Source organism: Lepidothrix coronata, unplaced genomic scaffold (assembly GCF_001604755.1).
Source record: "Lepidothrix coronata isolate B3197 unplaced genomic scaffold, Lepidothrix_coronata-1.0 Scaffold208, whole genome shotgun sequence".
NCBI classification, from domain to species: Eukaryota; Metazoa; Chordata; class Aves; order Passeriformes; family Pipridae; genus Lepidothrix; species Lepidothrix coronata.
The window spans coordinates 1,368,521-1,387,377 of record NW_016690388.1 but is presented as its reverse complement, the minus strand read 5'-3'; the positions used below and the strand labels follow the sequence as shown (position 1 = coordinate 1,387,377).

The window sequence follows — 18,857 nt, the reverse complement described above, 5'->3', positions numbered from 1 at the left end:
TATTTCTGTGGTCTAGTGTGTAATTTTGCTTGCAGGGAACAGAGGAAGACTAAAGGACTAAAACTGTCAAAGGTAAGAAAAAAATACCTACAGTTCTCTGTGACAACCACAATATTCAAGAGCTGAGATTAAACAACCCTATGTTCCAATGGGAAAGATATACCATAGCTGACAGCAAAATCTTAGTAAGCTTCTCCAGAAAGTGCTTTTACATACTGTTGCAAGTCAGAATACAAACCTCTTTATTAGGAGAATGCTGATAGATTCCTAAGGTTCTGGTTTTAAGGGGAATATTCTGATGTCTTTAGTAAAAAGAAATAGTGCCTCATGTCCAGGCCAAGAAGTAAAACCAAGTTCATCTAGGAATGTGCTCATACCACATTTCCACAAGTACACATCTACTGTGAGACAGCACTAGACAACCTACTTCATTTGATACTGCTTCTACATTACAAAAAGATCCATGTGTACATCTGTGTCATCTTTGGTGCAGTTGACGAAGACAAGAATTTCACTGGCTTAGGAACAGTAAATATGTAGATGACTTGTTAACACTTTTTTTTTGTCTGCCAAAAAAAATAGAAACTGATCAGTCAATCAAGAAGTATCAAAAATAAGACCATATTTTCATCCATTTGCAGGGTATTTTTGTGTATACAGAAGAAAAAACCTTTGGCTTTGATTACAAAAACAAAGCGCAGAAAAAGATTTAAATAAAATTCTAAACTTTCTGTAATACATATTTCATACTGTCAAATACTTTATGCAACCATTTGGTGTTTCCTTATTGCTCTACGAGAGCAATTATGAAAAGTGACTGCTGGTGCAAAAAACCAGCCAAACAAAAAACCCCAAAGTACTGCTGAATAACAAGAACCACACTAAAAAATGCCCATAAGTCCCCCACTGAATCACAAGCTCACCATAAGAGAGATCACTCTTAGTTTATTTACATACCTAAGCGTGAACACTTATTTTCCCTTATTTCATTCAGCACTCTTTTAAAACTAAGGCCCCAAGTCTACAATCAATAGAGTGCAGGCACAGAAATTCCACTCCATCTGCTGTTAGCAAGACTAGAAAGACCTATGACTTGATCCAAAGTCCAGTAATGTCTGTGGGGAGCTTTCCTACTTCCTTCATGCACTCAGAAAGGGCATCTGAGGTCAGCAAGCTGCTCTCCTTATTCTGTCAGAAATTCCACTGAGGCAGTGCAGTATCAGTCTCCACATAATTACATACATCTTCTTCCTGAAACTGAGGTCAGTCACATTAATCGTAATTTCATGAGAAAATTACTTTTGGAATTGAAGTAGCTCTGTAAAACAGAAATAAAATACATACTATACATTGGCTATGGCTGTGTTTTGCACTACTCTAAAAAGATAAACTGTTTAGTTTTTAAATTTTTCTATTACCAGAGCTGAAGTTTTTTATAAATGATTAAAGAAATGCCTGACAACACTCATGTTTCAGCATTGATTCCTCTGTTATACATCAAAAATAGTAAGAAATAATAAGCTCCTCAGGCTCACCTGAGGCAATGGACTTGGGTATATACTGTGGAAATAGAGATGGATTTATATCAATATTCAAGTAAGTTTGTCAAAATTTTTAAAATATCAAAAATAACGATGAATCACATCAACGCATGATGCCAAATTTAAAACAGACATAACAGGGAAATATTTTCATCAGTGCTACAAGTTACCTAACACTTCAACCATGGGTTACTAGAAAATGTAATGAAAACAAAATCATAAAAAAACCCAATTTTTTTTTCTCATGGATTTTTCCCCTTCCATATTTGCAATCTGATAATAGCAGTAAAACAAATAAATAAATAACAGAACATCATCCACACATTTCTATCAAGCAGAGTTTCAGATCAACCTTGAATCAATAATACAATCCCAAAAGATTAGAATATATTCATCACTTGCTGAATTGAGATTTGCAGCTTCACAGATCACACTGTATAGTGGTACTGGGAATGTCAGTCTCTGTTTTCCTCTGTGGTTGGCTCTTCCTTTAATAAAACGTTTAACTGTTTCTGTGCACATGAAAGGAAAAGTTCCAAACTATGCAGATTTCTCTGACGGACAACTTGATCAAGCTGTAGAAATAAATAATAATAAAAAAAAGATAGATCAACTTTAAAAAAAAAAAACTGGAAACAAACACCAGGGTTTCTCAGCAAAAATTCAACCATATTAAACAACAACAATTCAACAATCAAATGCGACAACAACAGAAGAACCTGAGTAATTTCAGTGCATGCAATTTAGTAATAACTTCTCAATGAAGTATTTGAGTTTCTTCAAAATAAAATGAACATAAGGCTAAGAGTACCTTTAAAGCTGTCAAATGCTGCACAAGATATTTAAGAATTCTAAACAGCCTAGCTGCCACACCAGGAAAATCCCCCTGGAATCTTTTAAAATTACAGCTGCTGCTTTTATAAAAGATACTGCTTCTGCTTTAAAATGGCCACTACTTATAACAACATATTCAAAACTTCAAAGCCCACTGTGAATTTAAATGGCAGCATGCTTAAATAGTTCCCAGAGGAAAAGTTGTAATACTTTCTGCCTACTTTGTTTACTCCTACATTTTATTGGGTACCCTACTGTCAGACAATGTGAACTATACACTTACTTGCAGTAAAGACAATGGCCCTTCCTTTCTCACCAAAAAAGATAAGAACACCATAACAAGGCTTAGTAGGTTATATCATATATATGACATAAAAATAGGGTTTACTGAAAAGCATTTGAATTTTCTTAATATCATAATATTAATACATGAAACACACTGCAGAATTCCTTCCATTTGAATTTTGAAGTTCAAATGTCCAACAGATAATATCACAACTGAGAGATGTTTTCAACTTGACTATCCTTAAATTCAACCAAATACATACATAACGATGACAGGGGGAGACTGAAAGGTGGTGTAACATAAAAGTTATACCACTGGAGAGAAAGGAAGTAATGGAATTTTGAAGAAGTCCAGCACTTCTGTCAGACTGCTGTACACAAGTCCATATGCAATATCTTGACTGATGGCAAATGGATATGCTTTTCAAATATTGTGCCTCTTTTACCTTGCACTCACAGCTTTAATTACAGCTTTCAACAAAAACTGATCCTGTGGTATCACTCTGCACATATATATTTTTCAATCTTCAGTCCAGTTAGTTGCTCTAACAATCACTTGAATGGACATTTTGTTTTATAACAAACTATTTTTTTACATATCAACACAGAATGCAAGGCAAAGTTAGGATAGCTCGCACTTCACTTTGAAAATGCACTCAGGATAAAGCTGCACTGCTGTGATTTAACACACAAAGGGAAGCATTTATATGAGCCTGTGCTTTGCTGCTCCATAAATTGCTCTAACATGCAAAAGCAGGCTCTAGAAGCTGGAATATTTTGGCAACTTGTTTCAACAAAGATGAATGTGTCAAGTCTAGTCACAGTAGAACACACATGTATTTTCTAGATGCCACACAATCATAAAACTCTCCTTCAGTAATAGAATCATAGACTGGTTTGTGTTGTAAGGGACTTTAAAGATCACCTAGCTCCAACCACCCCTGCCATGGGCAGGGACACCTTCCACTATCCCAGGTTGCTCAGAGCCCCATCCAACCTGGTCTGCTTGGGCTTCTACTTCTACAAATTTCCAGCTGCTGTTCCAACTTTTGCATCTCAGCAAAAGCAGGCATTAGTGATCCATGCACAGCCTGATGTGAACCTTGCCCACTGATTTACAGCAGATTTCACAGCAGATCTAGTTCAATTAAATTTCAGAAAAGTCTGTTCTTGATATATTCAAGTAACAGCTGCTACTGACATGAAAATGGAAGAAACAGCAAACTGACCTCTAAGAAAGCTGTATCTAGAATGGACAGTCTGGAACAAATGAACAAAACAAACACACTGCTGTGATGGTGCATTTCCTCTGATTTGAAATGTACCTTGCCTCCTTCCCATTTTCTGGTCCAAACCATACAGAACATTTTGCTTGGGGAAACTTGAAGATGTTTTTGTGCTTGTGATCTATATTTCTTTGGGGAATGGGCAGATATAATGCAATTCACATAATATCATCTGTTATGTCTTAAACATGAGAAACCTCTTTCAGTACACATATTATGTCATCAGATTCTCTTGCTTCTGGTATATCAGCTGGTGGAGCTTAGAAACTGAAATTCATTGGCTTCCTTTTATTGTGTATTATATCATTTATACTCCTAGATTTCTATCTGTTTTCTACTCTTCACTGAGCTTAGACCAAGAGCTTTGGCTCCATTTTTTTTTCTTGCAGCCCTTCCTTGCAAATTCTGCTTTAAAGAGATCAAAGTAGCTCACCAATGTGTGTTCTGATTTGCTGCTGTTAACTTTCTTTACCAAGGCAGCAATCTCAAATTGTATACAATTAAATTTATTTCACCAAGTACTAATGTAAATGTTTAATGTGTGGAGTGATTGGCTGCAGTACGAACAAAGTAGAATTTCTTCAGGCTTAGCAAGACTTTAAAAGTCTCAAATGAACTAAGTACACATTTGGGAAGTCTTTGTTGAACTCAAGTGGTTAGTTGGTAGTCTCCATTTGTGCATAAGAAAAATTTATTGCTTGTTAAGAGTTTATGTAAATTCAATAACATAAAACTTCACAATTCAGTTCCCCCTTGTTTGCTCAGCTTATGAGTAAGCTTTGCCTTGAGCAAGACCTTTTAAAAATCTTCCATGCTACAATAAATGACAAAACAATCCAAAAAGACTTGGGATCTTCACATTATACAAAACGAGAAACAACAAAATGATGCTGGCTTTGAAAATGGTACATTTGAATGTATTCAAAAGGAGAATATTCTCATTATTGGAGAAATTGGCTTGGTTGGGAAATAGAAACAAGTCCAATGAAGCTTTGTTATATAATATATTGTTTAACTAACTGTTAGCAAAGGACACAGTTTTTTTGAAAAGTTCCTCAACACTGCTGTGCTCCTGCTTGCATAATATACTCTAAGATGTGAAAATATGTAAGAAAGGCATTTTAAATCTCGTTTTTCCAAACAGTCTTCCCTCTATATTTTTAGGTTCTGTTCACCTCATGGAATGATCTCATTATTTAAACAAACATAAACGGACATCTGGCAAATTCAAACTGAATGTGACTCATATGCAAATGTGATCAGTATGAATAATGTATTTGGGAGGGAGACAACCCAACTGACCCAACTGCTCTAATTTTATAGATACTGAAAAATACATCAGGTTGGTTCAGATCTACCAAGAGAGGGCATTTTTTTACATCCTACCATCACTGTTGTTATTACTAATCAATGTTTCTCTTCCACCATAAGAAATCTATTAGTTCAAAGTTCCCAGTTCATTAGACTGTGTCCTACTAGCATGGCTTTAATTAGCTCAGTTCTAATGGTCCTGAACTTCATTATTTTAAGTTAGTCAACAGTATTTTTTTAACTCTGTACAGATTTTTTTTTTTCTTCAGAACCAGAGGTTGCCTCTCTAGGCACTTGTATGGACCCTACTGAGAAACTGGCTATGAAAGATTGGGAAAAGCACTTCCCGAACTCCATAGGGTCTAAACAGTCCTCAAATTCCCACAATCAGTCAGACATTGTATTTACCAAAAATGAGCTGAGTCTTGCAGGGCATTCTAACACATTCACTGCTGGTTTTTTTTTCCCTTCAGTTTAAACCTTCAGTCCACTTTTGAGGTCTAGGTGTGGTTCCACAAACCCTTGTGGCTGAAGATGACTGGATGAGACACGTCGTGGGGTCTCACCTTAGTCACATCCATAGACCACCCAGGATGACACGCCTTCGAGCCATGCAAGGCTTGACCTAAAGGGAGGCACAGCCTCAGCACAACTCCTATCAATGGATGCGAGAATTTGACTTGGGAAATAAAAAAAAAGGCTCATGCCTGGTGCACAGTATTCCCACCAGGCAACTGCTTCCATCCCAGGCTGCTCTGTTTTCCTTTAAGCCATCTCATCTTCCCCTCTATCACTTCATTCACACATAGCTCAAAAAACTCCAAAGTTAACAATTATTCTTAGCTCTACATTTTCTTAGCTTAATCATGTCATTCAAATTTTCTGTGAAATGGAATGAAAGTCTCCAGGGCTGATGTCTAAAGCAGAAATTAGTTTCTTATACAATTAACTACACATGCACATCCTCCATAGCTTCCCCTTACAATATCTACCTGCAAATAGGTATGTTTTCGTGGCATACATGCTCATCTTCCTCTAGTGAATATTCACCAACCCTGTAAATATTTCAAATTTCTAGGAGAGAAACCCAGTCAGAACTCTATAAATTATGTCAGAATTATATTATCCATTTCTAGGAAGTAATAAAACATCATATGGAAAATATAATTTTAGGTTTAGCACTGAAGGTTTATGGATGAATCCTGATCTCAACATTGCAAAGATATATTTCATTATTAATTTCACTGTGACCTGAAGTTCACCCAGAAAAGTGAAGAAAGCAACATTAATGTTACATACGGCTCAATAATTTTCCCTTTTGTATAAACTGTTTAAAAGTGTATTTTTCAAAACTATTTTTCAGATAATACCATTTTCCAATACCAAATGTATTTGCAGCTGTAGAAATAGTAGCTACATTTATTTAAATATGTATTGAAAAATTCACCTGTACTTCAAATGCTCATCTGAGGATTAAATGCACTTCTGCTCACTACTCTGGCTCTGTGATATTAACAGGAGTAAAAATTGCAATCTTCCTCTTTACCATGAAATTCGACACATACAATGACCAGAGATTAAAAAAGGCCAAAGATGTTGAGAAAAAAAAGCTCTTAATTTTACTTTTATTACTGGTATTTTCATAGCTGATCTCACATATGTAGACTGTAAAACAAATAAAAAATAATCATGCCACTATAATTTAGTGAAGCAGAGCAGTTTCCCTAAGATCATAAAATAAGAAATAAGTTTTTCAGTCCTGATGATTTCTTAGGAAATACGCTAAGAAGTACATCAAGAAAACATTTTAGCAGTGATATATATGTTTATATTTGCCATATAAGGGGGAGGGTCAGTAGGAGAAGACTTAAAATCCTCAAAAGTATCCTTGTCACTCAAAGAAAATCATGCAGACAGGAAATTTCAAATGCAAAATGAACGTTTTGGGGAATTGAAAACACACAGAAAATGGGTAAAGAGAATGGGTTCTGAAGATGGAGTTAAGCAGGTCCAGGTTAGTGAGGCTAATATAAAGGTCTTCCATTTTCTTTTCCATTTTTTACAAATAGCTACTTGTTGGCTGTTGAATAGGCAATTCTTTGAAGCTGAATATTAATTAGCCACAGGTTATTATTTAAAGACATCCTGGCATACTTCCATTTTTTTCAAAAGACTCAGTAGTATAAGCAAATCTACATATTTCCTGTCCCCTGTCTACGGAATGTTCAGTAGAAAGGGGACATTTTAATATTGCGGGTAAAAGCAGTTGAAACTTTGTTGTAATATTTGTTAAATTTTGTCTCAGTTTATTTAGTTTTAATTTCTCTCTATATTTTTATTATTGATAAATATACAAAAGCTTTGTCTACTTGCTGTTTGCAAACTAACTGTAATTTCTATTTCTCATTTTATATGGTTTTGTATTAGATGAATTTACTAACTAAAAAACTTTTTTTAAAAAAGTAAATATAAATTGAAGAATGATAACAAACATACCTCAGATTATGATTTTTTAATAATGTCAAAAAACATCTTTGCAGAAAATGAATATAAGTCTAAACTAACAATAAAGTGAACTTACATTCTTCCATGAAAAGACTCCAGAATAATATTTCCTTTTATTCTATAGTTTATACTTTGCACTGTTTGATCAACACTTAGATGGATGTGTCTGTCCATGGAGAAGAGAACATCAGACAAAAAGCATTGATGATGACAGACTGCTTTCCTAAGTATTAATGTACTTAATTATTAAGGACTAGAGGAACAAATTCAAGTCTCTTTGAAATCAGTGGGATCTGGAATATGTGTTAGTTAAGTATAAGGAAGAAACTATTCTGAGGCTTGATTTGTTCATGCACATAAGTAATTTACTAAAAAATTCTGTCAGTGGCATTCTTTCCTTTGTGCGGGGAATCATTCCACAGAGTCAATAAGATGTTGAATATATCCTATGTTCCTCGTGGAGTAATTAATCCAGATGTAACACAACTGCTTGTTTAGAGCCAACCATTGACGTTGCAACTGAATTTGCCTTTAGGTATTTCTGTTTAGCCTAAATACATGTATATTGTAACAATATGTAATTTTTAAAAATCATTTTAGCATCAGTTGGCATTATAAAATATAGTTATGGTCCTTCTAAACAATGGTCTGAACTTCAGTGCTAAGTGAATAAATGACTGCAATTTAAATCTGTGGCATTTTCTAAACATTTTTAGAGAGAGGTTTTTTTTTTGAAAAATCATGGTTTTTCTTGTATTATTAAAACCTTAACTTTTGTAGACTCCTCCTGCCCCAATTCATGGTGTGAAGCAAACCTTGAAATGGACTGTTGTAACTTAGGATGCCTTGCATGTACTGTACCAGATATTGGCCAAAAAACCCCTGTGTTCAGCAGAACATTACAGTGTAATTACACACTCATAAATGTCTTCTCACATCTTGATTGGTAGATGTCCCTCTTAGAGGAAAATCCAAAGACAAGGGGTTTGTTTGGTACAATTTTTATGATATACAGATAGGTTTTGTTGTTTCCCCCCCCTAATTAACCCACACTATTGAGTGATCCTGACATGATCCTGAAATGTTCTGTAGTTGCAGAAGTTCAGCTACATGATTATATTTTCTAGTAAAAGTATGGGCCTAGAACTCTTTCCCAATGCACTAATGTGAACTTCTCCCCACAGAGTCAACAGAAGGCTTTAAAAAAATTCCCTAGCACATTAAGTAGACCATATAAAAAAATTATTACCTTGAGGAACCTGCAAATCTGAGAGTTGGATGAGGAAACAATGAACTGCTTCCTCTCATTTCTGTAATGGATGAGAAGGAAAACAGATCCATATGGTACATATGTGTAGCAGAGCTTATTTTAGAGTTAATCCCAGGACAGGACATTTTTGTCTGTCCACCTGTGAATTTCTACTATTGATAACACTTACTAAGTATATAAAAACAAGGTTCTTCATGGCTGTAATTTATACAGTATCTGCTACACATTAGAAAGTCATCAGTGTTCAGGACAACCTCCAGGAAAGAGTGATGTTTCATAAATTATATTGCCATGTGAAAATGTTTTTTTCTCTTTAAATAAATAATGCTGCAACTTCTAAACCTTAAGGATTTTATGCTCTGAACTTGATCATTAAAATAATACCATATGTTGGACACATCTTTAAAACATATTTCCCTAGTTTCTGAAGGTGGTGGGAAAACACCCTGTCAACCCACTCAGAATCTCCAGTCTCCCAGCTGGACACATGAGTGTAAGAAAATACTAACTTTCCCTCATATAAATAAGAGAAGGAAATTTGCTTTCAATCAAGGAAATTAGATTGAGTGCATGAAGGACTAAAAATGGTTGCAGCACCTGCTCAGACTACTGGAGAAGGTGAAAAATAGGCACTTTTTAAGCCCACAAAAATAATAATGGAAATGTTTATGTGCATTAACACATGAGCAATGTTGGGAGTGACCTACTTGCTTAACAGATTATGAACATGGGGTTCCTTGACCAAATTATTTATAGATTAAAAATGTGGAGTTACCGTAATTGCTACTATATTGGTCTAGCAATCTGATTGTCCTGGTTTTAAGACACAGATTTCATGATTCTTGATAAACATGCAGAAATACAAGAGAACAGCATCCCTAAAACTGCTGAATGATAAATGGTGAGTGTTTGGCCCTGGCAAGTGTCTGCACAGCTTCAGAGACACACTAGATTACAGTCTCCACAAGGCAGGCACAAGCAGGAGACTAATCACAATGTGGCCAAACTCATCAGATCACCTCCTCTGACATGGAAGAAAGAACTAGAAAAATAGCACCTAAATAAAGGATTTGTAAGTGCTTTCTATCCAGGCTTGTCAGACCCTCTGTGCTCATGGAGCATGGAAATTCTCAAGAGTTTTCTGTTAATCTTCAACTCTTTTAAGTACCCAAGTCAGTCTTGGGCACCTTCACATGTTGTTTTAATATGGCTACAAATGACTTGGCAGAGATTACACAGGGCCTCTGTGGAGCATCATAACCACAAATTACCATCTCTCCAGGAAAATGCCTGAAGACTATCAGACTATGCTTCCTGAAAACCCTGAGTGTAGGGCTGGGTGATAGATTTGGTAGCAAAGATTTGCTTAATTTGTAAGTATGCATACATGTTCCAAACTAATCCAGGGTAACCATGCTTTGTTAAAAGCAACAGCAATTTTCCTACATGTAAAAATTACTATTGTTATCAAACCAAATAAAAATTTTTTATCTGATGGGCTCATGTTGAGTCATGCCCACAGAATTGCCTTACAGTACCAAGATGATATCTACAGAACTGGATTAATTAAGCTCAACTGAAAAGTCAACAGCAAATGCAGGCATTAATAAGAACAATTTTTTCTTTATTACTGAGAGAATGTATTTTGCATTCTCGGGGGATAAGTACATAAAAGAGAAGTAATTATTGCATCAAAAGCATTTGCAGTGTATACAAACTGAAAAAACCTACTCTAATAATGAGCATGACAGGTAAACCTTTCCACAGTTGTATAACTGCTATTCCATTGCCATGAGTGCTTTCTGATCCTGCATTAAAAGGAGGTTCACCAGGAGCACAACTTCCTTGTCTCTAAGAAGTATAACAGATGGTTAATAACACACATCACAGAGAATCAGTCCTTTAGGCTGGGAGCTGCAAAACCAATGTTATAAAGAAAGTTGAAACTACAGACAACATAATGAGTCAGACTATATTGAGTCTCCTTAGACATCAAGGAGACTGGAGTTGTATCATGATTATTTGAAGGTTCCTGTGAAACTGTGACACTATATGTCACTGGCTGTCTCTAAAGGAAAGTGTCCCCTAATAACACACTGTAGTTTGGTACACACTGAATTAGCATGAGAAAAATCTTACCTCTTGGTTTTGAGCATCACTTGATTTAACAGCCAGATTTTCATTTTAATGAAACTTTAATTTTTAAGATGTGACAGGATGAAACAGTATATTCTTGAAGGCATAGGCAAAAGATGATATCACATGAAATACAGGTCTCTTTCTAAAATTACCATTGTAGATTAAAGTTGATGGATTCACACAAAGAAATTAAACAAAGAAAATCAGCCTGCAGTGAATCCGTGATAAAATTAGCATTAAGTCAGTGGCAAGCATATACATGAATTAGGATAAGTAATTAAGCATTAAGGTTCAGGGAACACAAAACTAATTTTCTGCCATTCAGACAGAAACTTTTGAGACCACACTTAGTATTGGACTTCTTCAATATTGAGAAGACTGAATCTTTTGATAATGATTTTTATGCACAGTCACATTTTACTGGAAAACTCAGTTGGAAATCTGAAGCCAAACTAATGCAGCAAAATTCAGGACAGCTGCTAGAGAACCACTTCACAGAGCTGCAGCTGCAACAATGTTATCAAAGACAAGACCTCCTTGTTCCAAAACAGACCCAGATTGAGTACCCACAGCTCTCAGCAGGCCATCACTTACAGCACCACAAGCAGAAGATCCTCAAGGAGGAAAACAAAATCACCAGCAAAACATAATAATCTACAGGCTTTATGCTCCACACAGCTCCAAATCCCTTTTGCAACCATCAGCCAGTGGAGACTTCTCAACAGCACAGTTATAGTGTATTACCCAAAGCACTTTGGTTACTAGACTGGCTATTCTGCTGCTTTTTCAGAGGCAGATCTGTATTAAGGCTTTGGAGTGAAATAATAACATCAAGGACATACAACCACAGATAGATGAGCAGTTTTTTAACTCAGCAATACCTCATTTTACATTTAAAAAGAAAAAGGACAAGAAACTGTTGCTAAGCAGGGTGGAGTGGGGGGAAAGGGCAAGGGAGGGAAAAATACACTTGACCACAATAATAATGATATGAGTCAGTAGCCTGCAGCCAAAGCAGAAAAATAACATATATACATATTAACTATAAGTCATTGAAGCATCTTGCTAAATTTCTAACACATGGATAAAGACTTGAATAAAAAAAGTAAACAGGAAACCACATCGTTTTGCTTCATCTCTATACTCTTACTATTGCTGTAGGTAAGAAAATTTACTTTACATGTTTTTCAAGCATCACAGACAACTTGATTAAGTCTCAAATTTTGATCCCACTGGGTTTGCTGTGGGAATCCAATTGCAGGAAATAATCATAGGAAAGATTCATCAAAACACATACGGTAAGGCCAACTTTCCCACTTACTTTTTCAAATCAAAGTACATCAGAAGGCTAAAAACAGCAAAAGACATACCTGACAAATGGAACAAAGAAGCTGCAAGACTTGGGATAAAAATAGCTTGAAAATTTCTGCATATAACCGGCAATGAAAAATCTCCGATAACTCCCCAACAAAAAAAGTAAGCAGATAAAACTACTGAGGTTCAAATATCTCCACATAAAAGAACTTGGGTGTAAATGAGAAGCAGTAAAAAAGCCCCAAACCAAACAAACACTGAACCCTGAATATTCCTCAGCTGTAGCAAAATCCACTCAGAATAATGCATCCTTATGCACAAAGGTATCTCCTCATTTTATTTGTGCATTGAACAAAGTAAAAAAATAATTTCCCCTCAAAACCATACAGTCAATAGAATCTGCTGAGGAAAGGGACTTTCTGGTGGCTCTGCAATTACTCTGAGCTAATCTATCCTGGTACATAGACAGAGAAATTCTACAGACCATCTTATTAAGATGAGTGTGATTTTTGGATCTTCACAACACAAATCCAGAGACCACAAAACTGTCCCTGCATGTCACAGAAACACAAAGGAGAAAAGGGCCTTCTGTGTTCTGTCCCTGTCTCTTTGGGGCTCAATTCCAATGTAATTGAAATGGTATCACAGAAATCTAGGGACGGACGAGACTGTGACCCATCTTCTGATCTTTGCAGTGGGAACTCACAATAAAGTCAATCAGAGTGGAACAATTGCCTGTTCTCTCTTGCAGTCTGACAGTCTTGCAGGTGGATGCCAAAATGCCTTTGCTAAGCACGTCCGTAATTAACTTTCTAAGACTCTTTGGGATCCCCTTGGTGCCAAGAGAATGGTACAGCAGGGACTTGGAAAAAGCCAAGAAGTTGACCTATGACTAAGAAAATAAAATTGCAGATGATATTCTTAGCTTTAATTAATCCAAGTTGATCATACTGAACTGATTAAACTTTCCATCTAGTACAAAGACATGTGGACTACACTAACTTAAAGAGCAAATTTGTAACTGCTGCTGTGTTAGCAAAATACCTAGTTACATATATTTCAAAATTCTAAATTAAGAAATGACAGTGAAATACAAATCTGGTTACAAGAATATAGATGAATTTGAAGGACAAAGACAGCAAATGAATAAAGTTTTTATTTTAATAGGAATGACAAAACTTCACAAAGTCCTCATCCTCAAAAGATTCACTTATTCAGTCTACTAGAATATTAAATGTTTAACCTTCAAAATTCAGCTGACCTGTCTAATTTTCTCATTAGGATGGCAAAATAAGGGTATTCATATTCATTTACACACATGGATGCATAGATTTTTCTGGGTTTTGTTGTTGTTGGGTTTTTTTTGTTAAATTACCTACTCTTAGTTTATCTAAAGGATTCTTGAAAATGCCTCTGGACAAGAGTCACGAGTTGCATTGCAAAAATGAGTAATTCCACAAAACTAATTAAGAACTTTGAATTTGTTTCCTCAACTTAATATCAAAATCTATTTTGAAAAAGTTGCACGGAACACAAACCACCAAATCTTCAAACAAATGAGCTGGTTACAATTCTCACATTTCCAGAAGTACAGTATAAAATTCTAACACTGAAGGAAGAATCAGGAACAATATAGGAGAGCCTCACTTACAGGGGACCAGAGGTGTGTAAGGATGCCTCGCTTCCTCCTGTCACACACAGCCTTCCTAATGGACAACAGAGAAATATAGAAGCCTCTTCTCCTTTCTTATCAAATACTTGCAGAATAGAGGGACCCTAGATGACATTTTCCATTTCCCCTGGACCTCAGGTGTTGCTTAATCACGTAATGATGTGAAAACCCACAGCACTATCCACAGACAGATACATCTGGGTGACACTGTACAGTGTACACTGCAAATCTTTATTCCTGTGAACAGCCTATACCCACAGAGCAAGTTGTATAATTATGTGATTGCAGACCAAATCCAAAGTTACTCTTGCAGTAATTGTAATGATACACATTGGATTAAAAACACAGTACATCCGAATCACAAGAGTAGCTTTGAAATAGGGTAGTATCCACTCATCTCGCTGCGGAACATTATAATTCATCCTGTTATTTTTTCCCTTTTTGGCTTTGGTAGCACAATATTTTCTCAGTAATAACACCACTTGATTTCAGTTTCAACTGGAATCTCGCCTGACTAAAGAGTACAGGCATAATCTCAGTCTTTGTAGATTTATACACTGAGGCACAAAAGGATACATAAAACAGTTTTAACTTAAGTAAAGAATTTCAGACTCTGGCAGTTTTACTCTAAAGTAATTGCAAAAAACATACAATAGGTTATGTATGTAGTTTCAAGTAAATCGCTTTCATCAGCATAAGTGATCACTCAAAGAGTTTGAAAATTATAATTTTGGTTATTTAACAATTTCCTTTGGATTTCAATGAACCTAAGTGGCAGAGAATTGTATTCTTTTCCCCTTTCCATTTTTTAAAGACAGAGTACTATAATTTCAAGGAAATTAAAGATTCCCTTAAATGCATGATGTTGTTTCACTATTGAAAAAGCTGCAGAAAAGTGCCATAATACTCTCTAAAGAAAAATGTCTAATAGGATCGATCAGTTGAAATACTATATCCCTCCATCAGGAACTCTCATTTAATTTTAATATTTAGAAACAATAGTTTCAAACCTTATAGAGACTTAAAAGTTCAGGAAAAAAATGCCAGGCTCACTTCCACATCCCATGCAGTACTGCTTCAGTATTCCTTATCCACAGAAGAGAAAAGGAGAGCCAGGTGCACCAACTCATCTTACACTACAACTTCCCATAAATCCCTTGCTTAATCCTTTGGATTTATACTGCTCTTTGAATTGGGTAAAGGACTAGTGTGAAAATGCTCCTAAAGCCTCAATGTAAATGTTTCTTTAATCCTATTAAAGCCACAAAACAGGCCTAGCTGAAGGTGCAGGAAACTGAGCTGAGGAACTCTCAGTGACCCCATCACTACTGTCTCTCTTGGCACTGACCTGATGGTCACAAGTTCATCCTGGGCATGGCACAGATGTTCTGACATCAGGAGGATTCAGTACAGCAACATAGGGACCCCTACATCACATGCTGGATGCAGGTGTGTTTTGCAGTAACCTGAGGGGTTGCATTGGTAACCTAAACCTGAATTCTTCAAATAGCTGATACAGAAATAGAAGACAGGATTAAATGTTTTTAAATTCAACTTTGTTGCATGTCACAGAACTTTATGTTCACCAAACATGACACTGAATTCAGTCAAAAATGGTACAGCTTCATTGCTTTTTTTTAAAGTCAGAAGAAGGGGAAAAAGTTGAAAGAAAAATACTCAAGGTGACACCACACTTTAAAAACTGGGAAACTGGTCTGTTAAAATGTGTTGGTGGTAACATTTAGGGTTTGGACTCTCATTAATGTGGCCCAAGGGAAAATATAAACACTCTTTCTGAAATTAAATCTTGAGTTTGCCCACCGCAGTCTTGTTTTCAGCTTCAGCTGCTGGCACGTCAGCCTGCAATTGAGGCCTTGCATCAAATGCCAAGCCAAACATTCAGGAACAAGAATGGTAATGACACCCTATTTTGTTCTAAGGCATATTAAAATATAACAAGTATTAAAAAAAAATTAAAAATCACTCATTCGAGATTAATAACTTAAAAGAAACTGATTTTCATAACCTCTCCCACTTGCACTTGTCTTCAAATAATAAACCCTCAGAGGAAAGCTGAAAGTCTGAAATAGGGCACACTTGCAAAACAATGACACATATCAAAATTCTCATAATAACTGGCTTACACTGAAGGGCATAAGCTTTACCTACAAAAGTTCACAACTACATTCTCTGGTGTTGATCCATGATTTTGCAAGTGACTTAACACAAATGGATCAATACATGAAAGTTACTAATCTGTAACACAAATCTTTGCCAGTGGGATCCTTCCTATTCACAATCGTAAGATACACTAATATCAGAACTCTGTCACTGGAACATTTTCTATCAGCCTCTGTTTAAGTTATCTCTCTTGTTCCCACCTTCTTTTCCTAAACACGCTGCATTCAAGGTGAGAGTTTTTTCCCTCTCTCTCTCTCTCTCTCCTGAGTCTCTGGTAGTATTCCTCCGTAATCTCACCTCGTAGATGGATTGAGAGTATCAGATGAAATGGAAATACAGCCTCTGTCCCAGGTAAGGAATTGGACCTCTTGCCCAAGAAGGGAATGGTCAATCCTGACCATCATAACCCCAGGTTCTGTGATGTCTCATTACATAGGTACTATCCCCTATACAGGAAAAATTGCAGTCTGGATCTACAGGGGATGTATGGAGTATCTCATATAATCACTGCTCTAATACACTTATCCCTGATGGAAACCAGGGTTGCAAATTAATCTGACTCTGAGAGTAGATTGTGAATCAAACCAGAGATTAACAATAGTTTACCTGTCACAGGAGAAATGGAAGCTACCAATTCAGCAAGGATACAAAGGAAAGAGTGTTCCAGGAATTGTAATAGAACTTGTTCCACTACTAACAGTGTTAACTTGAAGAAGTTCATGGATTTCTTTAATCAAAGGGTGGTGAGACACTGGGGCAGGTTGTCCAGAGAAGTTGTGGATGCTCCATCCCTGGAAGAGCTCAAGGCCAGGTTGGATGGTGCCCTGAGTCATTTAATGAAAGGTGTCTCTGCCCACAATGGGGAGGGGTTGGGACTACAGGATCTTCAAGGTCCCTTCCAACCCAAAGCACTCCGTGGTTCTATGATTTTGGTCTGAAAGCAGGTGCTATGTGTTTGTTGTGCCTTCCCTGGAGTCCGTAATTAGAAGGAACGCAGAGTGCTGGATCCTTATTCCTGTTCTAAGCAATAGCTGGAAGCAGTTGGCAGCAAACACTTTTTAACCATGCAAGCACATCAGTACTCAACATGGATCACACCAGCACTCCTCCTGGAACCAAAAAGTCAACCGTGTATTTTGAAAACCTGAATATATAATAAAAAATTAACAGTCTAGTTACTGAAGTCAGTGTAGTACTGGGAACAGTTCTTTTCTGTTCAATCTGTTCAATCTGAGACATTAGTAGCTGTTTTAGAAGCCTTTCAAAGTACATTCATTTCACATTCACATGCAGTACATTTCTGAAAGAGAGGTAAGGAGGTTTCTTCTTTTATTTCCATCATCATGCCAGTCAGTTGTACAAATATATACTTTATTAGAAATAGTGAATAATTGTGCGAATTTACTTATAAGAAAATAAATACCGGATGTGCCCAGTTAAAAACTTTAGGCATACTTTATATAAATAAAGTAGAAGAATTGGTTTATGATCTAAATGTAATTATCACCTCAAGGATCTGAGCTCTTGGATTTAAAGCTACATTAGGAGTCAGATTTCAAGGGAATAATTGGTTGAGTTTCAATGGTTACTGGCAGTAGCAGCAGATGTATCAAAAAAGTAACTATCATGCAGGTATAGAAGCACAGAGAGGAAAGCAAAGGTGCAGTCAACAACAGAAGGTCAGGGAATTCTCAGCTAAACAGAGATACCTATATAACAAAAGTCTAGAAAGCAACCAATTTAATAATTCCAGGAAAGACAAATATAGATAATCAATAGTTGAACTCTATGTCAGCTCTTAGCTGGACAGGAAGACAAAATGCTATGAAAAAATTGCTTAATATGCAACACACCACAATTACAACAATGAGCGTGAAGACTTGTGTGTGGGTGAGATTTTTCTAGAAAGACAAATGTCACCTTTGTAAATAGAAAATTACAAATCAATAGCCAGAAAAAACCATGGAATTTTATCTGTCTCACAAGAGGGTCCAATAAACCTTTTTTATTTTCTATTAAACTGATGTTTGAAGGTGTTTTCTGGTCATAACATTGTTTTCAAGTTCCTTTTTACAGTCATAGCCAGTTTCAGCCTCCAGACAGACATCTTATTTCTCTTCTACTGTACTGATCTTCCCTATTAATTTGATCTAGTTCTTCATACAAAAAGGGCTATAAATTACAAGGTCCTCATTAAGACTGTATGATCTATATGCTAACTAAGGTGTTTATGCCAGTATTGTAAAAAAATAAAGTTTTCTTTCAACTGCAGCACTAAGATATGTAAAGGGAGAATTTTAGTCTGATTTTTTTAGAGACAAACTTCATTGACCATTTTCTGTGATGATTTTGATGGATGAATAACAGAGCAACTACCACATATCTTCTCATATGTTCATGAGTGAATTACAGACAGTTTCTCAGACAATCTGAACAACCCAAAGGAATTTCCTGCCTCTCCTTAACAAGGTGGATAAATCTAATTAAACTTGAACTTCATGCACTCTTTACCTTAAATA

The 18,857-nt window shown here is 36.1% G+C and overlaps 1 protein-coding gene across 4 annotated transcripts in view; it reads right to left on the bottom strand.

Moving 5' to 3' along the window:
* Nucleotides 1-605: 605 nt before the first annotated feature.
* Nucleotides 606-18,857, bottom strand: part of CCDC91 (coiled-coil domain containing 91) — a 120,096-nt gene continuing 101,844 nt past the window's right edge. For 3 of the 4 annotated variants that reach the window (XM_017832866.1, XM_017832867.1, XM_017832868.1), the window contains exon 13: nucleotides 606-2,116. In XM_017832866.1, the coding sequence (XP_017688355.1) occupies nucleotides 1,997-2,116 (120 nt within the window). In that variant the 3' untranslated portion in view covers nucleotides 606-1,996. The remainder of the gene's footprint in view (nucleotides 2,117-18,857) is intronic. The other variant, XR_001877701.1, reaches the window with a different exon arrangement.